Genomic DNA, 19,177 nt, shown 5'->3' on the forward strand with positions numbered 1-19,177 from the left:
GGAAAAATAACAGTTCTTAACAAAATATTAACTACAAATGGTACCTAAAGCCTCCCCTTTTTTCATCTTAATTTCATTTCTTCACTTTAACCATCAGTTATTTTTTGTTTAATCCATTCTAAAATGTTTAGCAGTCAAAGGTCTTTGGAAAAGTGATATTGTTCCTTTAAATTTTTTTAAAGAGTGGTTTTATTTATAGGCTCGAAAAGAAATTCTAAAGATTCACACAAGAGATTGGAATCCCAAGCCATTGGATATATTTCTTGAAGAACTTGCAGAAAAATGTGTTGGTAAACATTTTTTTTAAGGAGTACTACAATACTTAATAAATTACACTGTACTGTTGGGTTTTTTGACTTAGTTTTTGGGTTTGGTTTTGTTTGAACCTTGAATTTTTTGAATTTATAGCAGGTATTGGAGATTTCTTTGTATTTGTTATCAGCCCTTTAGTTTTTACCATTTCCTTCTTGCCCAAAACCTGTATAGAATTTAGAATAAATTATTGAATCATAACATAAGATTTGTGATAGGGCAACCTCAGACGATTTATTATTTTATTCCTTTTCTTACCAACTTTGGCTCTCATATCACTATATATGTGACTTTGAATATGTCCATTTTATCTTGTTGGCCTTTACTTACCTCATTCATAAAATGGAGTTGATTTAATTTCTTTTGCCACTAAACCAAAATCTTTGCTTGCAACTGTCCATATGCTTTTCATCTGGGAGAATTGGGAAATTTATTTTTGCTTAAAGTTTATTGTTGGAATATTATTGAACTGTCTTTAACTCTTTTTATTCTCTTTCTATGATAACATTTTTTAATAGGATACTGTGGTGCAGATATTAAGTCCATATGTTCTGAAGCTGCTCTGTGTGCTCTACGTAGACGTTACCCTCAGATATATACAAGTAGTGAAAAACTACAGTTGGATCTCTCTTCAATTAATATCTCAGCTAAGGATTTTGCAGTAGCTATGCAAAAGATAATACCAGCTTCTCAAAGGGCTGTGACATCACCAGGACAGGCACTGTCTGCTATTGTGAAACCTCTCCTCGAAAGTACTGTTCATAAGATCTTAGGGGCCATACAAAGAGTATTTCCACATGCAGAACTTGGAACAAATAAAGGACCAAAGTCAGGTATAATAAGTCTTAAATAAACAAGAGTCTTACTTGTATTTAAAGGACCTTGAGTCCGTGTCATATAAAGATTGGTTGAAGGAAATGGAGATGCTCAGTCTAGAGAAGACTCAGGACGTAATAGATACTGAAATTAAAAGAACTATCCTATGGAAGGAGGAGTAGACTTCTATTTGACTATAGAAGGTAATGGGAGGAAGTTTACAAAGAAGCAATTTAGGCTTGATGTTAGGAAAACTTCCTAAGAAAATAGAATGGGGGCAGCTAGGTGGCAGAGTGAATCTAGAGCATTGGCCCTGGAGTCAGGAGGACCTGAGTTCAAATCTGGCCTCAGACACTTAACACAAAACTAGCCACGTGACCTTGGGCAAATCACTTAACACCAATTGCCCTGCCTTCCCCCCCAAAAAAGCAAAAAACAAAAATAGAATGAAATACCTTAATTGTAGGTCTTCAGTCAGAGACTGGGTGACCACTTATCAGGTGGTTATATCAGAAATTTCTTTTGGGTATTGGTTAAACTAAATGCCCACTGAAGTCCATTCCTTTCCACCTCTTTAAAAATGTTATTTGCAAATGTGACATTTTTTAAGGAAGGTAATTTTTATACCTAATAGTGCACTAGATTTACATTTCCATGAATTTAACCTGGTCTGCCAGATTTAGTTTGTGATATGTTTTCATCAGTCATTTGTCATCTATTACCTTCATAAAAATTGGGGTTTTTTCCCTAGAAAAATTCCTAGGAATCTTCCCACTCCTCTTGCCTCAGTTTGCAAACTATAGTACAGTCTGAATCTGAAGTTAGTAAACTGTAGCCATTGGGTCGCTACCTGTTTTTGTCTGCCTGGAGCTAAGAATGCTTTTTACATTTTTAAATATGATAAATTTATTTTAAAATTTAAATGTAATTCTTAGCTCTTAATGGAATCTCTGCTCTAAATAGCTGTCTGCCTTACCATCAATTGAAACTTACCCAGTGAAGTTACTAATATGGAATATGATATTTTGTTTTGTAGATGTTCCTGGGCCTCTACTAGAAAGTGACGTAGCATATAGTGATGATGAAGCTCTCTCAGTATATGAAAATGGACTTTCTCAGAAACCCTTCAATAAAACAAAAGAAAATATTAATTTCCTTCATCTCAATAGGTATGATTTTTTTGTGTGTTAAGGATACTTGGCACTCTGAAACTCAATTGAAATCAAAGGGAATCTTTGGTACCTGATGAATTAAATGTTAAAGCAACCTTAAGGACCTCTAATAGATTTTAAACAAACATTTCCATTTATAGCAACATTTGAGTGAATTTACTTGAATTTGTATTTATGCAAATTTGTATATCATCTGTCGTGTACACTTCGTATTTTTAGCTTCTGTTAGAAAATACATTCAGTTTTGGTAAGGTTGTTAGTATTTATACAGTAACATAAAATGCTGTTATTAAGTTTCTATATAGATTAGTTTGCATGAAAACTATGTATCAGAGAAATTGGGAAGGATAATATCACAATGATATTTGTTAAGGTGGGCTAAGTGTAGTTAAGCCTTTGAATTCAGTAATTGGGAATGGGATTACTGTTTTAGAACATTTACTAAAGCACTTGTTAAAAAATGAAATACATTCACTGTCATTTTAGAAATGCTTATCAGCAGCCTACATCTTTTCGACCAAGAATCTTGATAGTAGGAGAGCCAGGATTTGGGCAGAGTTCTCACTTGGCACCTGCTGTGATTCATGCTTTGGAAAAGTTTACAGTATATACCTTGGACCTTCCTGTTCTTTTTGGAGTCAGTACAACATTGCCTGAGGAAACATGTGCCCAGGTAGGTCAGTGTTAACAAAAAATTAAGTGTTATGCTTAAAGTAGTCTCTTGCAGAAAAAATTTAGAACATTTCAATCTTTGATATAGTGGGCAGCTAGGAGGTACAATGAATAGAATGTTGGGTTTGGAGTTAAGAAGGCCTGAATGCTAATCCTGGCTTGGACACTTAATAGCTATGTGACCCTGGGCAGGTACTTATTCTTCATCCTCAGTTTCCTCTTTTTTAAAATGGAGATAGTAATAGCACTGTTCTCACATGGTTATTATAAAGATGAAATGAATAAGTGCTTTGTAAAACATAAAGCATTCTATAGATGCTAACTATAATTATTATAGTAATGAATAGATCTTTTTGCTCTTTTTAATTTCCATCTTCGGATCTGAGTTTCTTTTAAACAGCCACTAAAGCTAACCTTGATTTATTATAGAACTTTAATAACTAATTGAACAAGAAGACTTTTAATAGGAATATTTTTTCTTTCTTTAAAATTTCCTGTGAAACTCATTATTCCCTTGACAGCAGTTGAAGACATTATATAATATTATAAGACTTAACAGACTTCATGGTTGATGGGGCAGCCAGGTGGTACGGTGAATAGAGCACCGGCCCTGGAGTCAGGAGAACCTGAGTTCAAATTCAGCCTCAGACACTTAACACTTACTAGTTGTGTGACCTTGGGCAAGTCACTTAACCCCAATGCCCCTGCATTCCCCCCTCCAAACACCCTCCCAAAAAAATCAACAGAATTTATGGTTGCATGTAAATATATTAGAAGAAACTTCTTTAAAAGTAAAAATTTTATAATTCATGGGTTTTTCTAGAAGGTTAAGTACACTTTAAATATGCTGCCTCTCTAACTAAAACTGATAATGTTTCTCCTTTTAGGTGATCCGTGAAGCCAAGAGAACAGCCCCAAGTATAGTATATGTTCCTCATATCCACTTGTGGTGGGAAACAGTTGGATTAACACTTAAAGCTACTTTTACCACATTATTACAGAACATTCCTTCATTTGCTCCAGTTTTATTACTTGCAACTTCAGATGTACAACATACTGCTCTTCCAGAAGAGGTACCTTTTTTTTTTTTAATGCTGTCTTCAGACTAGTTTTTATTTAAGTACAGAGTAAATACAAAAGGGGCTTGAGTCTGGACCTTGAGTCTTTTTTTCCTTTGGTCCTGCCAGTACTATCCTAGAGTTTTAAATTATGATTTTTATGGGGCTGTCTTATAGATGACACTCCATTATAATTAAATTCCACTTTGATGGTTTGCAAAAATAATCTACATATCTTAGACTGAATTCTAATGCTGTAATGTGGTTCGGGGCTAGCACTGTCCTATTGCTTTGCCCTTTTTGCAGTCCTTCCCTTTTGGTAACTTGTTCTGTTCTCCCATGCCCATCAGTATCTATTTCCTTCCATCTAATTCGAGTTTCATAGACTATAATTCAGGGGAGAACCAAGGTATTCGTTAGGCACTTTTTCTGAATTTTAATTTTTTTTCCCCAACAAGCATTTTTTTCTCCCCCACCCTTCAGAACCGCTGGACTAATTTATAGCTCTACCAGCAGTATATGAATGTGCCCTTCTAACATTTGTCATTTTCTTTTTTGTCATCTTCAGAGATGCTTAAATTTGCATTTCTCTTTGGTGGTTTGAAGCATTGTTGGGTTGTTTGTTTTTTTCATGAGTCCTGATAGATTGAATGACATGGAGGAATTCTTATTCACATTAATTTGTCAATTGAAGAAGTTATATTCAAGAAACATTTCAATTGTTTTCCAGGTGAAAAAGATGTTAATCACCATAGATAGAAAACTGCTCACAGTTTGGCAGGAAGTATAAACTCTCTGCATTAAGATGACTTGATAGTGTGAACATTAGATTGGGGAACAGAGTGACTGAGGTCTACAAGACCAGTAAGTTGATTATAATTGATAGGACTGGTGTTAATAGGGGTATGGAGTACTCTGGTAGCAGTGGGAATAGAAAAAACTGGGCTCATTGCTATATATGTTGCAGAGATAGGATTAACAGAACTTAGAGGCTGTTTAGATGTGGGGCAGGTAGTCATCAAGTATTAAGGGTCCATTATGTGTCAAATACTGTGCTGAGCATTAGGGATACAAAGAAAATATACTGTCCAAGTGTTCACAGTCTAATGGTGGAGATAAACAAGATATAGACAGAATAAATTGGAGATAATCAACAGAGGGAAGACACTGACATTAAGGGGGATCTGCAAGGACTTCTTGTAGAGGGTGGGATTTTAGCTTGGACTTGAAGGAAGTTAGGAAGAGATGGAGATAAGGAGGGAAAGAGTTCTAAGCATGAGGGGACAGCCTGTGAAAATACCCAGTCAGCAGATGGGATATTTTTTGTGGGGAGCAACAAGGAGGCCAGTGTCACTAAATGACAGAGCATTGTGGGGCAGGTGGTAAGGAGACTGACTGGAAAGGTAGGAAGGGTCTAAGTTATTGAAGACTTTAAAAACCAAGTAGGAATTTGTATTATATTCTGGAGGGTAATATGAAGAGTGACTGGGGAAAATGATCAGAAGAGTTAAGAATGACTAAAATCTTGAACTGGGTTCCTGCAATAATGATGGTGTGCTTCAACAGGAATGGTGGGACAGGGAGAGGCCTATTTTGTAGGAAGATAAAAAAATCATAGGATTTAGGCTAGAAGGGATCTTGGAGGTAATTAGCCCCACCTCTTCTTTAAGATCTCAGGCACATAGAGATCAAGTGATTTGCCATGAAAGGAACAACCACAGAAGTAGCAAAAGAACCAGGAGAGAGATTGATGTTGTGGAAGTAAAAGAAGAAATAGATATTCTGCAGTGACGACAAATTTTATAGAGAGGACAAAGTTGAATCTAACAGTTGTCATTTAAAGAGATGGATTTCAATACAGGGACTAATGCCAGATAGAGGTTGGAGAGTAAATGATTAATAAGAAAGTGAAGCCATTGAGTAAAGACCACTCCTTTATAGTACACCAGAAGAGAGAGAAAAGAAAACAACTTTATATGGTGGTGTGATCAAAATAATTTTTTAAAAGAGAGTAATATCCTGAACATGAAGTATATACCTTCTCCTTGAGGAAGAATGTATCATTAGAGGGGGAGGTGCTGATAATTAAAGAAAGAATGGAGCAATCAGTTGAGCAGAGTCTTAAGCAACTAGAAGGTGATAGAGTCAAGCGAACAGGGACACTAGTGTGTAAGCATGTGGTGTCCCACAAGTTCAGTTTTAAGCATTAAAACTTAACCTTACTCTGACCCTTTAAGCTAGTCAAGATTAAAACTACACTTAAGACTTGTGAGAAACCCTGTATATAGAAACAACAGCCAAAAAATGTTTGTTTGTTTTTTTTTTAATGGGGGAAAGACAGCAGTGATATAATGGTAAAGATGACCAAAACTTTCTTAGCAGAATGCCCTGAAAATTGGAATGGGTAATAGAGAGAATATGAAATCAGTGAAATAAGAAGAGATATCAAACGAAAAGCAAAAAAAAAAAAATAGAAGTGGGATGAAAGACAAAATTAAAATGTAAGGGATATAATATTTTTAAAAATTGGCTTGAGGGGCGGCTAGGTGGCGCAATGAGTAAAGCACCAGCCCTAGACTCAGGAGGACCCGAGTTCAGTTCCAGTCTCAGACACAACACCCACACAAAAAAAACTAACCATGTAACCTTGGGCAAGTTACTTAACTCCAATTGCCCTTCAAAAGGCCACACCAAAAAAAAAAATTGGCTTGAAAAATGGAGATATAAGAAGTATCAAACACTCTAAAATCCATGATCAGAAAAAGTCTTGGAGGTTGTAATGTAAGAAATTATTCATGAAAACTGCCCAGAACTCTTAGAATCAGAGCCCAAAGTAAAAATAGAAAGAATTTAATGGTCACTTCCAGAAAGAAACTGCAGAATGCAAACTTCCAGGAATGTCCTAGAGAGCTTCCAGGTCAAAGAAAAATGCTACAATTTCAGCCAGTAAGGAATTCAAGTAGGAAGGAGCTACAATAAGGATTACATAAGGCTTAGAAGCTGCCACTCGGGGCAGCTAGGTGGCACAGTGAATAGAGCACTGGCCCTAGAGTCAGGAGGACGTGAGTTCAAATTTGGTCTCAGACACTTGACACTTACTAGCTGTGTGACCTTGGGCAAGTCATGTGCCTTGCCTTTCCCCCCCCTCCAAAAAAAAAAAAGAAGCTGCCACTCCCAAGTAACAGAGAACTTGGAATATAAAGGTTTACAACTAAAGGAACCTTTCCAACAAAACTAAATATAATCCTAGGAAGTGGGGTGGGGAAAGGAATGGATCTTTAATAGAATAGATTTTTTTTTAAGCTCTCCTAATGAAAAGGCCAGAACTGAGTAGGCTTTTGGAAATGGAAACATTGGGTACGTGGGTGGGTGTGATCTGTTTAACTGGAAGGTCATATGTAGAGATGAATAGCTAACATGTTCATATGGGGATAAGAAATGTGTCTTCTCAGAAACCTAGTATCTTTAAGGGTCATAGAGAAAAAAATGACAGGCCTATGGGTGGTTTTGTTCTGTTTTAATGATCTTAGAAGAACGCAAAAATAGTTGGAGTGGGTATGATACTGGGAAAGGAAGGAAAATCACTGCTTAATAAAGGTGCCTGAGATGGTGAGTATATATAGTCATGGAGAAAAGGTGAGGTGAAGAACATCCCAAGAACCCTCACTTTCATCCAAATAGGATAAAAGGAAATTGAACACAATTATATCAGAGTGAAATATATTAAATTCAAAAGGGAAACAGAAAGGAAAGATGAAGAAGGATATAAGGTGGGAGGGCAGGAGATCGTAAGAAAAACAAACTCAAATATTTGAAGGAAGAACATGAAGACAGGATTAAAGTAAAGGAAGGAATAATGAAAGCCTGGCATTGTGGGCCAGGTAGGACAAAAGAAGAGCTATTAGAGAAGTAATAAGCCGTGGCTAAGATCACAAGTGTCAGCCACAGTCCCTCTGTTCTGTCACCTTATTTGTAAATAGGGAGTAAAAAGGAGAAAGTACAAGAAGGCAGGAGGGAGAGAAATACACTAATAACTATGAATGGACTGAACTCTCACCCATAAAATAAGAGGAGAGCAGAATGGATTAGAAAGTTGAATCAGTAATATGTTGATTTTTATTAAAATAAGTTTTTGATCACTTCTGTTTCTTATATCATCATAGTTATCCCAAGTATCCTTCCCCTTCCCAGAGAGCTATCTTGTATAACAAAAGTAATTTTTAGAGAGGAAAAAATCATCAGGACCATTAGTAATTGAAAAACTCCTAAAATGTGCCATTTTTAACTCCTTGAAGGAATAAATTGGAGTATCTCTTCATTCGAGTCCTTCTGTATCTTCATCATTGTTACATTAACTTTTGGTGTGCATTGTTCTTAGAACTTACACTGTAGTTACTGCCTGTTTTCTTAGTTCTGCTTTCTTCACTTTGCATCAGTTCATACAAATTTTTCCATGTTTCTCCCTATCATGCATCATTTCTTGCACCTCAGCAGTATTCTGTTACAAGTACCACAATTTGTTTGACCATTCCCCAGTCGAGGGGCATATACTGTTTCCAATCTGTTACTATCACAAAAAAATGTTGCTATAAAAGTTTTGGTATGTGTAGGGACTTTGTTTTTATTGATGACTTCCTTCGGGTATAAGCCTAGTAGTGGAGTCTCTGTTTCAAAAGTTGGACATTTTACTCAGTTTATTTGCATAATTCTATATTATTTTCCACAGTGGTTGAACTACTTCATATTCCACCAAAGTATTCATGCGCCTATTATTCCATAACCCCTCCAACCATCACTATTGCCATTTTTTGTTATTTTTGCCAGTTTTCAAGGTATGAAATAAAACCTCAGGGTTACAACACTTTCAGTGTTATTTGTTACTATACAATGATGTTTCTCTGCATTAAAATTGACTCACACTCTCAAAAGAGGAGTGGTGAAAAACAGGATTTCATTCTATTGCTTTGATAGAGGTAGGACTACTATTGATATTTACTGTTCTTGGTAATTAATGGACAGTATTAATTGAAAAATATGTATACATAGAATTTCAAATGGACACACTTGTATTTTTAAATCCTTATCACTAAGATATGCTGTATAATAATTTTTTTAAAGGAGTGGTCAGACAGATGGGAGAGTGAATTAGGAAAGAGAAATATCACAAAAACCTAAGGAAGAACACATCTAAGAGGGAAGAGGGGTTAATCAAGAGAACAAGAAAGATAAGGACTTAGAAAAATTAATTCAACTCAAGCAGTTAAGAAATCTAATTGATGACCAGCAGTGGCTTTGCATGTGCTGCTTTGCCTGATTTCAACTCGGCAGAACAAGATTCCCCCCACCCTGGTGTCTTTTTCCTCTTCTCTTCCCTCCTCACCTTTGCTTTCCTGCCTTCTTTTATGTGTTGTCTTTCGTCTTCCCCTGTCAGATTGTAAGCTCCATGAGGACAGGGACCATCTTTGTATTAATTGTATCCCCAGCACTTAGTACAGTGTCTGGCACATATTAGGTGCTTAATAAATGTTTATTAGATCACAAGGGACTGAGAAGTGAGTGAGAGTTAGTAAATGGCAGTAACAAGAGTAAACAAGTATTTCTAATAGTTTGACTGTGAAAGGAAAGAAGGATTATAGGCCAAAATAGCTTGAAAGGATGACGGGATCAGATGAAAGGTTATTTTTTAAGGACAAGGGGAAGATCTGAGCAGCAAGTAGATTAGGAAAGATTATCAAGAGAAGAAATGGGGGTGGCTAGGTGGCGCAGTGAATAGAGAACCAGCCCTGGAGTCAGACACTTAACACAAAAACTAGCCTTGTGACCTTGGGCGAGTCACTTAACCCCAATTGACTTCCAAAAAGCAAAAAAATAAAATAAAGAGAAGGAATGAAAGGGCAGATTCTCGAGGTGATGGGATCAAGTAAAAGTAAATGGTAAGGGTGGCTAGGTGACTCAGTGAATAGAGCACTGGCTATGGAGTCAGGAGGACCTGAGTTCAAATCTGGCCTGACACTTCACACACACACACTAGCCATGTGACCTTGGGCAAGTCATTTAACCCCAATTGCCCTGCCCTCCGCCCTCCAAAAAGCAAAAAAAAAAAATTTTTTTAAAGGTAAATGGTAAAGTTAAACCTTGGTAAGAATAAAAAACACCCCTTCAGAAACTGGAGCAAAGGAGGAGATAATGGGAGATAACTTAGCAGATGTTTGCATTTTGGAATAGGGAAGAATTGTTAGCTCATACCAAATGGTCTTTTATTTTCTCAGTAAATTTTTAGGTAAAGTCTTACAAGAGGCAACATAATAGTTAGTAGGAAGGTTGAGAGAAGAAAATTTGGAGCTGTTGCTGTTAGGGGAAGCTTAATCAAGAATTTGTTAGGAAAGAATAAAACGATTATCATGCAACAATGAAAACCCAAGTGAAATTAGATAAATTCTTAGTGGATCCAGTCAGTATGACTGTGTGACTTCTTCAGTGACATTCAGCAGCTGAGTGGCAGAGTGAAGACTGATGGGCCTGACTCTGCATGACCCCACTTTGAATTTTCGTGGCAAAGATAATGGAGTAGTTTGCCATTTTCTTCTCCCCCTCATTTTACAGATGAGAAAACTGAGGTAAACAGGGTTAAGTACTTAGGGTCACCTACCTAGTAAGAGTCTGAGGCCAGATTTGAATTAATGTAGATGAGTTTCCTGACTCCAGGCCCAGCAGTCTTCACTCTGCCACCTAGCTGATGACTTTAGGAGAATAATAAGCAGTGAAGTAACTGGGGGCATGATTTAGTGTATATTATTTTAGAGTGAGTGAGCCAGAGCAAGAAATGAAAAAAATTGTGATTAGAAATAGGAATTTCAGCATTCTAGATCATAGAGGTGGAACCTTAGTGGGTGTTTAAGATCAAGTTTATGATCATTACTATGTGTAGCTGAGGTACAATAAAGGTCATGAGAGATTATGGTAGAGCATGAGAATTGAGATAATGGTCATAATTTTTGAAAGCCAATACCTTTAAGTGCCTAATTTAATATAGCATAGCACAATAGTTACAAATATAATTGTTGCCATCTACTAACTTTTTATTTAATACACTAAGAAGAAAAGACGGGTACAAATAATTAAGACTAAGAATTGTAGCAAAAAGAAATGAATATTAAATTATACTTAACAAATGTGAGTTATATCTATATGCATTTTAGAAGCAAAATGCAAGGTTAAGAACATAATTGGACAGGGGTCAGGTTGCATAACTGGGAATTCCCTCTCTAAGATGAAAAGAAACTCTTTTTTAATCATTGTAAAATAATTGTAAAATTTTATGGAAAAAGTGAGATTTTGGGATTTGTTTCCATAAGCCATACTCAGATCCATCTTCTTTACTTTATAATTGTACCCTAATCATTTCAAAACCAAAAAGCTTTATATTAATTATGTATATTTAAAAGAATATTAAGGGGCGGCCAGGTAGCACAGCAAGTAAGAGCACCAGCTCCAGTGTTGGAATGACCTGGAGATTGAATCCTAGGCTCAGACATGTAGCACCCACCCAGAAACACCTGGCCATGTAACCTTGAGCACGTTACTTAACCCTAATTGCTTAGGGGCAGCCAGGTGGCTCATCGAGTAAGAGTAAGAGCACTGGCTTCAGTGACGGGATGACCTGGATCAAATCCGGGCTCAGATACTCAGCACCACACCCAGAAATAACTGGCTGTGTAACCTTGAGCAAGTTAGTTACGTAACCCTGATTGATTTAAAAAAAATATATATATATAGGTAGATATACATATATATATATAAATATGTACTATATTGATGATTTAATAGTGACCATCAGTAGCTTGGTGAAATTGTAAAAGGCCAATTCTTGCATTATCAAAAATTAAATGTTTAGGTTCCTTGTTTCTCCCTTTTTACTATTTCCTAACATTTGAACCCTCTACTGCTCATTAGTACCTATACTATAAGGTGAAAAATGATATTAAATTAAAATCAATTAATTTTCTTTTTAACATCTTGGTAAGAGTGTTGGTAAGAAAGCATATTAAAAGTTTTAAATTAGCAAATTGTATTATTTCACTTAGGTATATTGAATACACTCTGATAACCAAATGACTGAGAATCCAGAGAACTTCTGTTACAAGATTATTTTCTTACAGTCTATCTTAATTTTTTTTTTCAGGCTCTAAGTCCCATGGGCTTATGCTGATTCTTACAGTTGGTGTTAGGGCTTCAAAAAACAATTTTATTTTTAAAGACAGCTGGTAATAAAATATGTCAGTGCTGAATTAATTTTTTAGTTCATTAGGATCATAAAAATCAACTTTTTTCTTCTCAAAGAAAATAGTGCCTCACATTTACATAATGCTTTAACATTTTCAAAGAACTTTACATATCTCATTTGATCACTAAATGACATTAATTAGATTTTATATTCTTTGATTCAATGGATAACTGTATAATAACTTGTAGCTTGATACTGGCAAAAGAGTATAATATGAAGAGCTTCATTAGATGTGGCATAAGATTTTTTTTAATTAAATTTTTTTTCCAATTAGCAAAAATCTACTTTTTCTCCCTCCCTGCCCCCATTGAAAAAGAAAAGCAAAACTCCTATTATAAATATGTACAATCAAGCAAAACAGATGTCTCATTCCATACCTGAATCCTTCGCATATGTCATCATTAAGGTCCCAGAATTGTTCTTAGTCATTATGCTAATTGATATTCCTAAATCTTTCAAATTCTTTGACTATGCAACATTGTTGTCTTTATGTAACTTGTTCTGTTCATTTCATTTTGTATCAGTTCATACTTTTTTTCTCAGGTGTCTCTAAAACTATCCCCTTTATCCATTCTTACGGCATGATGGTATTACATGACATATGAATATACCGTAACTTGTTCACAATTGATAGGTTCATCAATTGATAGGTACCCTCTGTTTCCAATATTTTGCCATCACAAGAAAGAGACAAATATTTTTTGTTGCTCTTTTTTTTTTTTTGGAGGGAGGAAGGCAGGTCAGTTGGGGTTAAGTGACTTGCCCAAGGTCACACGGATAGTTTTGTGTTAAGTATCTGGGCCAGATTTGAACTCAGGTCCTCCTGACTCCAGGGCTGGTGCTTTATTACACCGTGCAACCTGGCGGCCCCCAGAGATAAATATTTTGTATGTCCTTATATTTTGTTTTTCTTAGGCCTAATCTCTCCCTTAATCTACCCTCTACTATCCTTTTATACCCTTTTCTGCCTTTTTCCTCCTGTTTTCCTTTTGAATGAAATACATTTCTGTATCCAACTCTGTGTGGCATAAATATGAAAATATTTACAATGTTAAAAGAAAAGTTCTATAAGTTGGCACCAGTTATTTTACAAGCATTCCGCTGAGACTCAGAGTTACAAGATCAAAGGACTTTGAGATAGAAGGATCTTAATCTAACTCCCTCATTTTATGGATGAGGTCACTAAGGCATAATAAGAGAAATAACTCATATTGGCATCATTTTGCATCCCAATATGTGAAATTATTTTTCCTGTCTTTCCTCTCTTTTTCTCCCCTACATAGTCCTCTCTTCACCCTTTTCCATTTTTCTTCCAATGAACATCTTGGGACATAACAGAACTATTCTCAGCCTTTCTGTCAAACTAGCCTACTACCCTATGGCTTCTAATGATAATAGGGTTCAGAGGGAAGCATTATCTCCCAATATTATCATATAAGCAATTTGTCCTTATTTAGCCTCTTATGATTGTTTTTTGACGTTTACCTTTTTTTGTTCTCTTGACTCCTGTATTGGTACTTTCCATTTTCCACGTAGGTGCAGTCTTGGAAATCCTTTATTTCATTAAAAGCCCGTTTCCTGTTTGATTATATTCAGTTTTGCATCTTAAATTACTTTTGGTTATAAGTCTATATCCCTTGCCTTTTGGAATGGCATACTAGTAGCTCTCCATTCCTTTATAGTGGTGACTGCCAAATCATGTGTTATCCTGACTGTGGCTCCTGGATACTTGAATTTCTGCCTGCCCAGAGTATTTTTTTCTTTGACTGGAAACTCTAGATTTTGCCTAAAATGTTCCTGGGAGTTTTAATTTTGAAGTTTCTTTTAGAATGCTTTTATTTTCACTTTACCTTCTGGTTTTAAGAGGCTTGTGTAGTTCTGTGATTTCTTGAAATATGATATCTAGGCTCTTTCTTTTTCAATCATGGTTTTTAGGTAGTCCAATGAAACTTAAATTTTCTCTCCTTGGTCTGTTTTCCAAGTCACTTATTTCTGACTTTTTAGCTTTTTGTTAAGGTAGGACTCTGTCTCCAGAGTGGATGGCAAACTGTCCCAAGCTTCAGGGGTTTTGTGCAGCTGTTTTCACTGATACTTCTAGGGACCCGTAAATTTTCAGCTCTTCCAAGGTGGTATGATCAAAGGAAAGGTGTTTACTTCTCTCCCAGCCTTTGCTGTGGTCTGTGAGTGACCCTAAGCACTCTTTTCTGTGTTTGGAACTATGGAGAAGATTCCCTCTCTGCTTCTGCCACCCCAGTGCTTCTCCTTGCTCCAGGACTGCAACACAGATCTAGGCACGGGCAAAGCAAGAGAATCCTGCCTCAGTGTCTGCAAAGAGATCCGTGCAATCCCTGTCTGATCAGTTGCTCAATCCCCCCACTATCTGTGGGCCCAGAGCTCCAGAAGCTGCCACTGTTGCAGCTGGGGCCAGACTGCTCACCCAGGTCCAACAGACATTTCCTACTCACCTAAGTTGTCTTTGACTTTTGTGGGTTGAGAAATCTGGAAACCATCACAGCTGTCAGTGATTCAGCCCCCTGAGTCCTGCAGGCTCTGGCCCATCTGTTCTGGTGTGGCCCATACTAGACTGCTTTTCTCTCAAGACAGGTACAACAGAGCTTTCCTGTCTACCTTCCAGGTTGTCTTGGGCTTGGAATTTGTTTTGCTCTGTCATTTTGTGGGTTCTTCTACTCTAGAATTTGTTGAGAGTAATTTTTTATGGTTATTTGGAGGGGTTTGGTAGAGTAAATTTATGGGAGTAAATCCTTGCTTTTACTCTGCCATCTTGGCTCTGCCCCTCCCACTTGTTTCTGAATTGAAGTACTTTGTTTTCTTTATAATAATATCAATAAATATTTGTGGAATAAGGAATAATAGAATGATTTATGTAGATCACATCCTAAAGAAGCTTATGGTCTGGTAGGGGAATTAAGACATTTACACAAGCATATGTACACAAGAATGTGAAAATGCAATGGTAAACTTAAAAAATTCTAATACAGTTCAATTAACAAATAATTATTTAATACTTATTATATACTTTGGAGGGGAAAAAAGTATTTTTAGTAAGTTTACATCATCCCTGCCGACCATTACAAATCCCTAACTTCCCACAGCATGTCTCACATTAAATCTCTACTAATAATATTGCTTTCTTTTCTTCAGTGACTCTAGTGGATAAGAGACCTGAAGATATGGCCACTCTGGGTTCCTTCCATTCCAGAAGTCTTCCCTAGTTAGGCCGTGGCCTACAGAAGAAACTTAGACTAAAAGCTTTTCTTAAATTACAAATAATATAATCAAGATATTTACTATACCAGCTTTAAAGTGTGATGGTATTTTAGAAGTTTGCTAGAAGCAACAGGCATTTTGTTTCCTTGGCAGAAAAGATAGGATTCGTTGCTAGAAAGTTGCCACTACCTTCTGCATACATAATTTCACTTGTAAGAATAACTGAATGTATTTTCATATTAATTCTAAACCAGAGTATTAGTAGCCATACAGTATAATTAGAATGTGCTTTAGCTCATGGAAGTTAATTATAAGAGTTAATTTTTAATTTCATTTGTGCCACTTACTGCCAATATGAGCTTTGGAAAGTTATTTCTGTTTTTGTGCCTTAGTGACCTTATCCATAAAATGAAGGGATTAGATTAAGATCCTTCAATCTCAAAGTCCTTTGATGTTGTAACTCTGAGTCTCAGCAGAATGCTTGTAAAATAACTGGTGCCAACTTACAGAACTTTTCTTTTAACATTGTAAACATTTTCATATTTATGCCAGTGCCCATAATGTATATACTTGAATGAATCTGTGATCTTATCATTGTTTGTATTCTTACTAACTACATAATGCAAACAATTCTCATTTTCTCATCCTGTGCAGGTCTTAGCCCTGTCCTCCCATAAATCCTCTACAAAAGGTCACTCATCCTGGTTACCTTCTTCTGGTTCTTTTTTCATTCTTCCCCTGCCCCTCAAGCTTTTGTTTCGTTGATGATCTGTTCACCCATTCCTCACAACTGTAGAATAGTAGAAGCCCTGGCAAAATAAGTCAACATATTGGCTAGGTCAGAAAATATATGTCTCATTCTGTACCTTTAGCCCATCATTTCTGCCAAGACAAGGGAAGCATTAGCTTTATGAAGTAGTAACTGGTCATTTCATTGTTTAAAATTCTTAAGTCTTTCAAAGATATGTTTTCTTTTATATAATTGGAGTCATTATATAAATTTTTTTCCTAGTTCCGTTAATTTCACTTGTATCAGTTCATATAATTCTTCCACATTTCTTTGAGTCTTTCCTTTTATGTCATTTTTTTTTTTGATGAAATGCTATTCTACTACATTTGAATATCATAATTTTTTCAGTTATTCCCCACTTGATGGCTACCTCTGGTAATCATATAACTGTTTTAAGGGAACACCACTTCTGTTCACTGGTGAATGTTTAGCAACTAGTTAATCCCCACCAGCCATACAGATCCTAGCCTAACCATGCCTTCCCATCCAATATAAGTCTTGTCCTTTTCCTCCCATAAATATGCCACAGGGGGTCCACCCAACATGTTGGAAACCTTCCTCACTTTCTTATGATACATCTTCCCAATGACATCTTTTTTTCAGAGTTACTCTTTGGTTATGTGTTAATGCTTGCTTACATCTTCCACGTGCTTTGCCATTGCCTTCTGTAGTGAACTAATTTTTTTTCTTCTAAGACTTATATTGCTATCCTTTAGCATACCAGAAGAATTTTGATATTAAAGAAATGGACCTTTGTTCTCATGGGAAACATGGGGTTATAAAAGAAACTTTGTAATTTATTGAAGGCGGTCCTTCTCACTCTCCTCCCATTAAACTCTGGGCTTGGTGTGTTATCCATTTGTACCATCTCTCCAGAATCTACACACTAAGTGAACTCTAAATTGTCCATTCAAATGCATGTAATAATCTGGGCCTGTATACATTCTTTATCCACTTGTTCTTTTTAATGTGGATGATGAAACCAAATTCTATTAGGTGTTTACAAATCTTTTCCAGAATGTTTTAGGAATTAATATAGCCAGTACCATGTCATTTAGAAATGGTAGTGTCTGAGAGCCTTCACTGTTTACAGAAAATCCTTTTCCAACTTGGCTTGCATGCCCTGTTTTATGCCCTCAAGTACAGAAAACCTTAAAATCTTTACATAAAGAAGATTAAGTTGCAGGAATGAGCGGTATGGTTTAGAGAAGGAATCTCTTACCACTAGGAAACTGGATCGGTCAGTAGTTGTTGCAAATGTGACTCCATTCAAGGTGCTAATACGGACCTTTATTTTATTAGTATGATATGAAATTGAAAATAGGAAGTAGAAATACAAGATTTTGCAGCTGATTAAATGTGGGAGAAAAAAAAAACCAAAAATGAAAGATTTTGATTATACAAATGGTGATGCTAGTGAGAAGGAAGTCAGAAGGTGGAACATTTTTAGCTGAAAAAAAGAGTATGTTTGGTTTTAGAATATTGAATTTCAGGTGCTTATATAGAACATACAGTTGAGATGTTGGCATGGTGGGTCAAGCTCAGAAGAGAGATTAGAGTTGGGACAGAAGAGATATTCATCATGTTACCCATATTCTGTTTTTTTGGCAGCTAAAAAGATAATCTTTTGAATCATTCAGAATTTTTTTGCAGTTTAAATCTTTATGTTGTAAGGGCTAAGCTATCGCTTAATGTGAGCATAATTATCCTTTACTACTTGCTAAAATGCATTGTCACTGGCTGTAATTTTTTAGGTTTGTATGTCAAAAACAGTCAGTTAACAGTCTTCCTGCTATGTTGAGTGACTGGTTGCATAAATGAGTGTATTCTATCCCAGGCACTGCATATGTTGGATCATAGTAATGGATGAACTTGAGAGCAAGTTAGACTTGGGTTCATCTCCCACCTCAGACACTTAATGGCTCTGTGAACCTACACCAGTCTTTAATATCTGAAGCTGAGTTTCCTTTCCACCCCTGATGAAAAGGATAATAATTAGCACCTTCTTCAAGAAGGTTGTGAGGATCACATGATTTTAAAGCATTTCTGCAAACCTAAAGCACTATAAAAATATAAGCTTATACTGAGTTTAGTTTACAAAACTTTTTCTCTTTTTTTTTAGGTACAAGAATTGTTTATTAGTGATTATGGGGAGGTTTTCAATGTCCAATTGCCTGGTGGTGAAGAAAGAACACAATTTTTTGAGGATTTGATTCTGAATCAAGCTGCTAAGCCTCCTGCATCCAGAAAAAAGGCAGGTTAGTGTCTACCCTATAATTTAGTTAAGTATGGAGAATTTCTGGATATGGACAGCTGGTATAGTGATTGGACCTCGAGTATATGAAGATTAGTTGAAAGAGCTAAAGTTATTTGTTGTGTCCCATTCATTATCTCTTAGCTCTTATAACACCATTATTTCATGTCAGCATAGTTTCCCCAGAAATATTTCCTTAACCACGTACTTTTTAGGTAAAATTAACAGCATTTTTATCCCATATTGTATTGAAACTGTGACTGTATACCTCTTGTTACACATAAGTTTCTGGTTCCTGGTTTATGATTTAATATTAGGAGGTGAACAGCAAAGGTTGTTTTCTAAAATATTTGGTTTATTTTAAGTTTTACAGGCACTGGAGGTCCTACCAGTAGCTCCACCACCTGAGCCAAAACCCTTGACGGCAGAGGAAGTAAAACGGCTTGAAGAGCAAGAAGAGGATACATTCCGTGAACTTAGAATTTTCCTAAGAAATGTTACTCATAGACTCGCTATTGACAAGCGCTTCAGAGTATTTACCAAGCCAGTTGATCCTGATGAGGTATCTTAGTTTTAGTTAAACAGATAAAT

General features: G+C 36.1%; 1 protein-coding gene across 1 annotated transcript in view; it reads left to right on the forward strand.

The window, feature by feature from the left end:
* ATAD2 (ATPase family AAA domain containing 2) overlaps positions 1–19,177 on the forward strand; it is an 89,507-nt gene that overhangs the window by 42,255 nt on the left and 28,075 nt on the right. The window contains exons 15-21 of the mRNA XM_069081025.1: positions 200–290; positions 831–1,145; positions 2,165–2,297; positions 2,787–2,973; positions 3,860–4,045; positions 18,455–18,590; positions 18,952–19,148. Of these exons, the coding sequence (XP_068937126.1) occupies positions 200–290; positions 831–1,145; positions 2,165–2,297; positions 2,787–2,973; positions 3,860–4,045; positions 18,455–18,590; positions 18,952–19,148 (1,245 nt within the window). The remainder of the gene's footprint in view (positions 1–199; positions 291–830; positions 1,146–2,164; positions 2,298–2,786; positions 2,974–3,859; positions 4,046–18,454; positions 18,591–18,951; positions 19,149–19,177) is intronic.

This window comes from Petaurus breviceps, unplaced genomic scaffold, assembly GCF_028583685.1.
Source record: "Petaurus breviceps papuanus isolate PSGF00001 unplaced genomic scaffold, PetGlider_PUasm1.0 98, whole genome shotgun sequence".
NCBI classification, from domain to species: domain Eukaryota; kingdom Metazoa; phylum Chordata; class Mammalia; order Diprotodontia; family Petauridae; genus Petaurus; species Petaurus breviceps.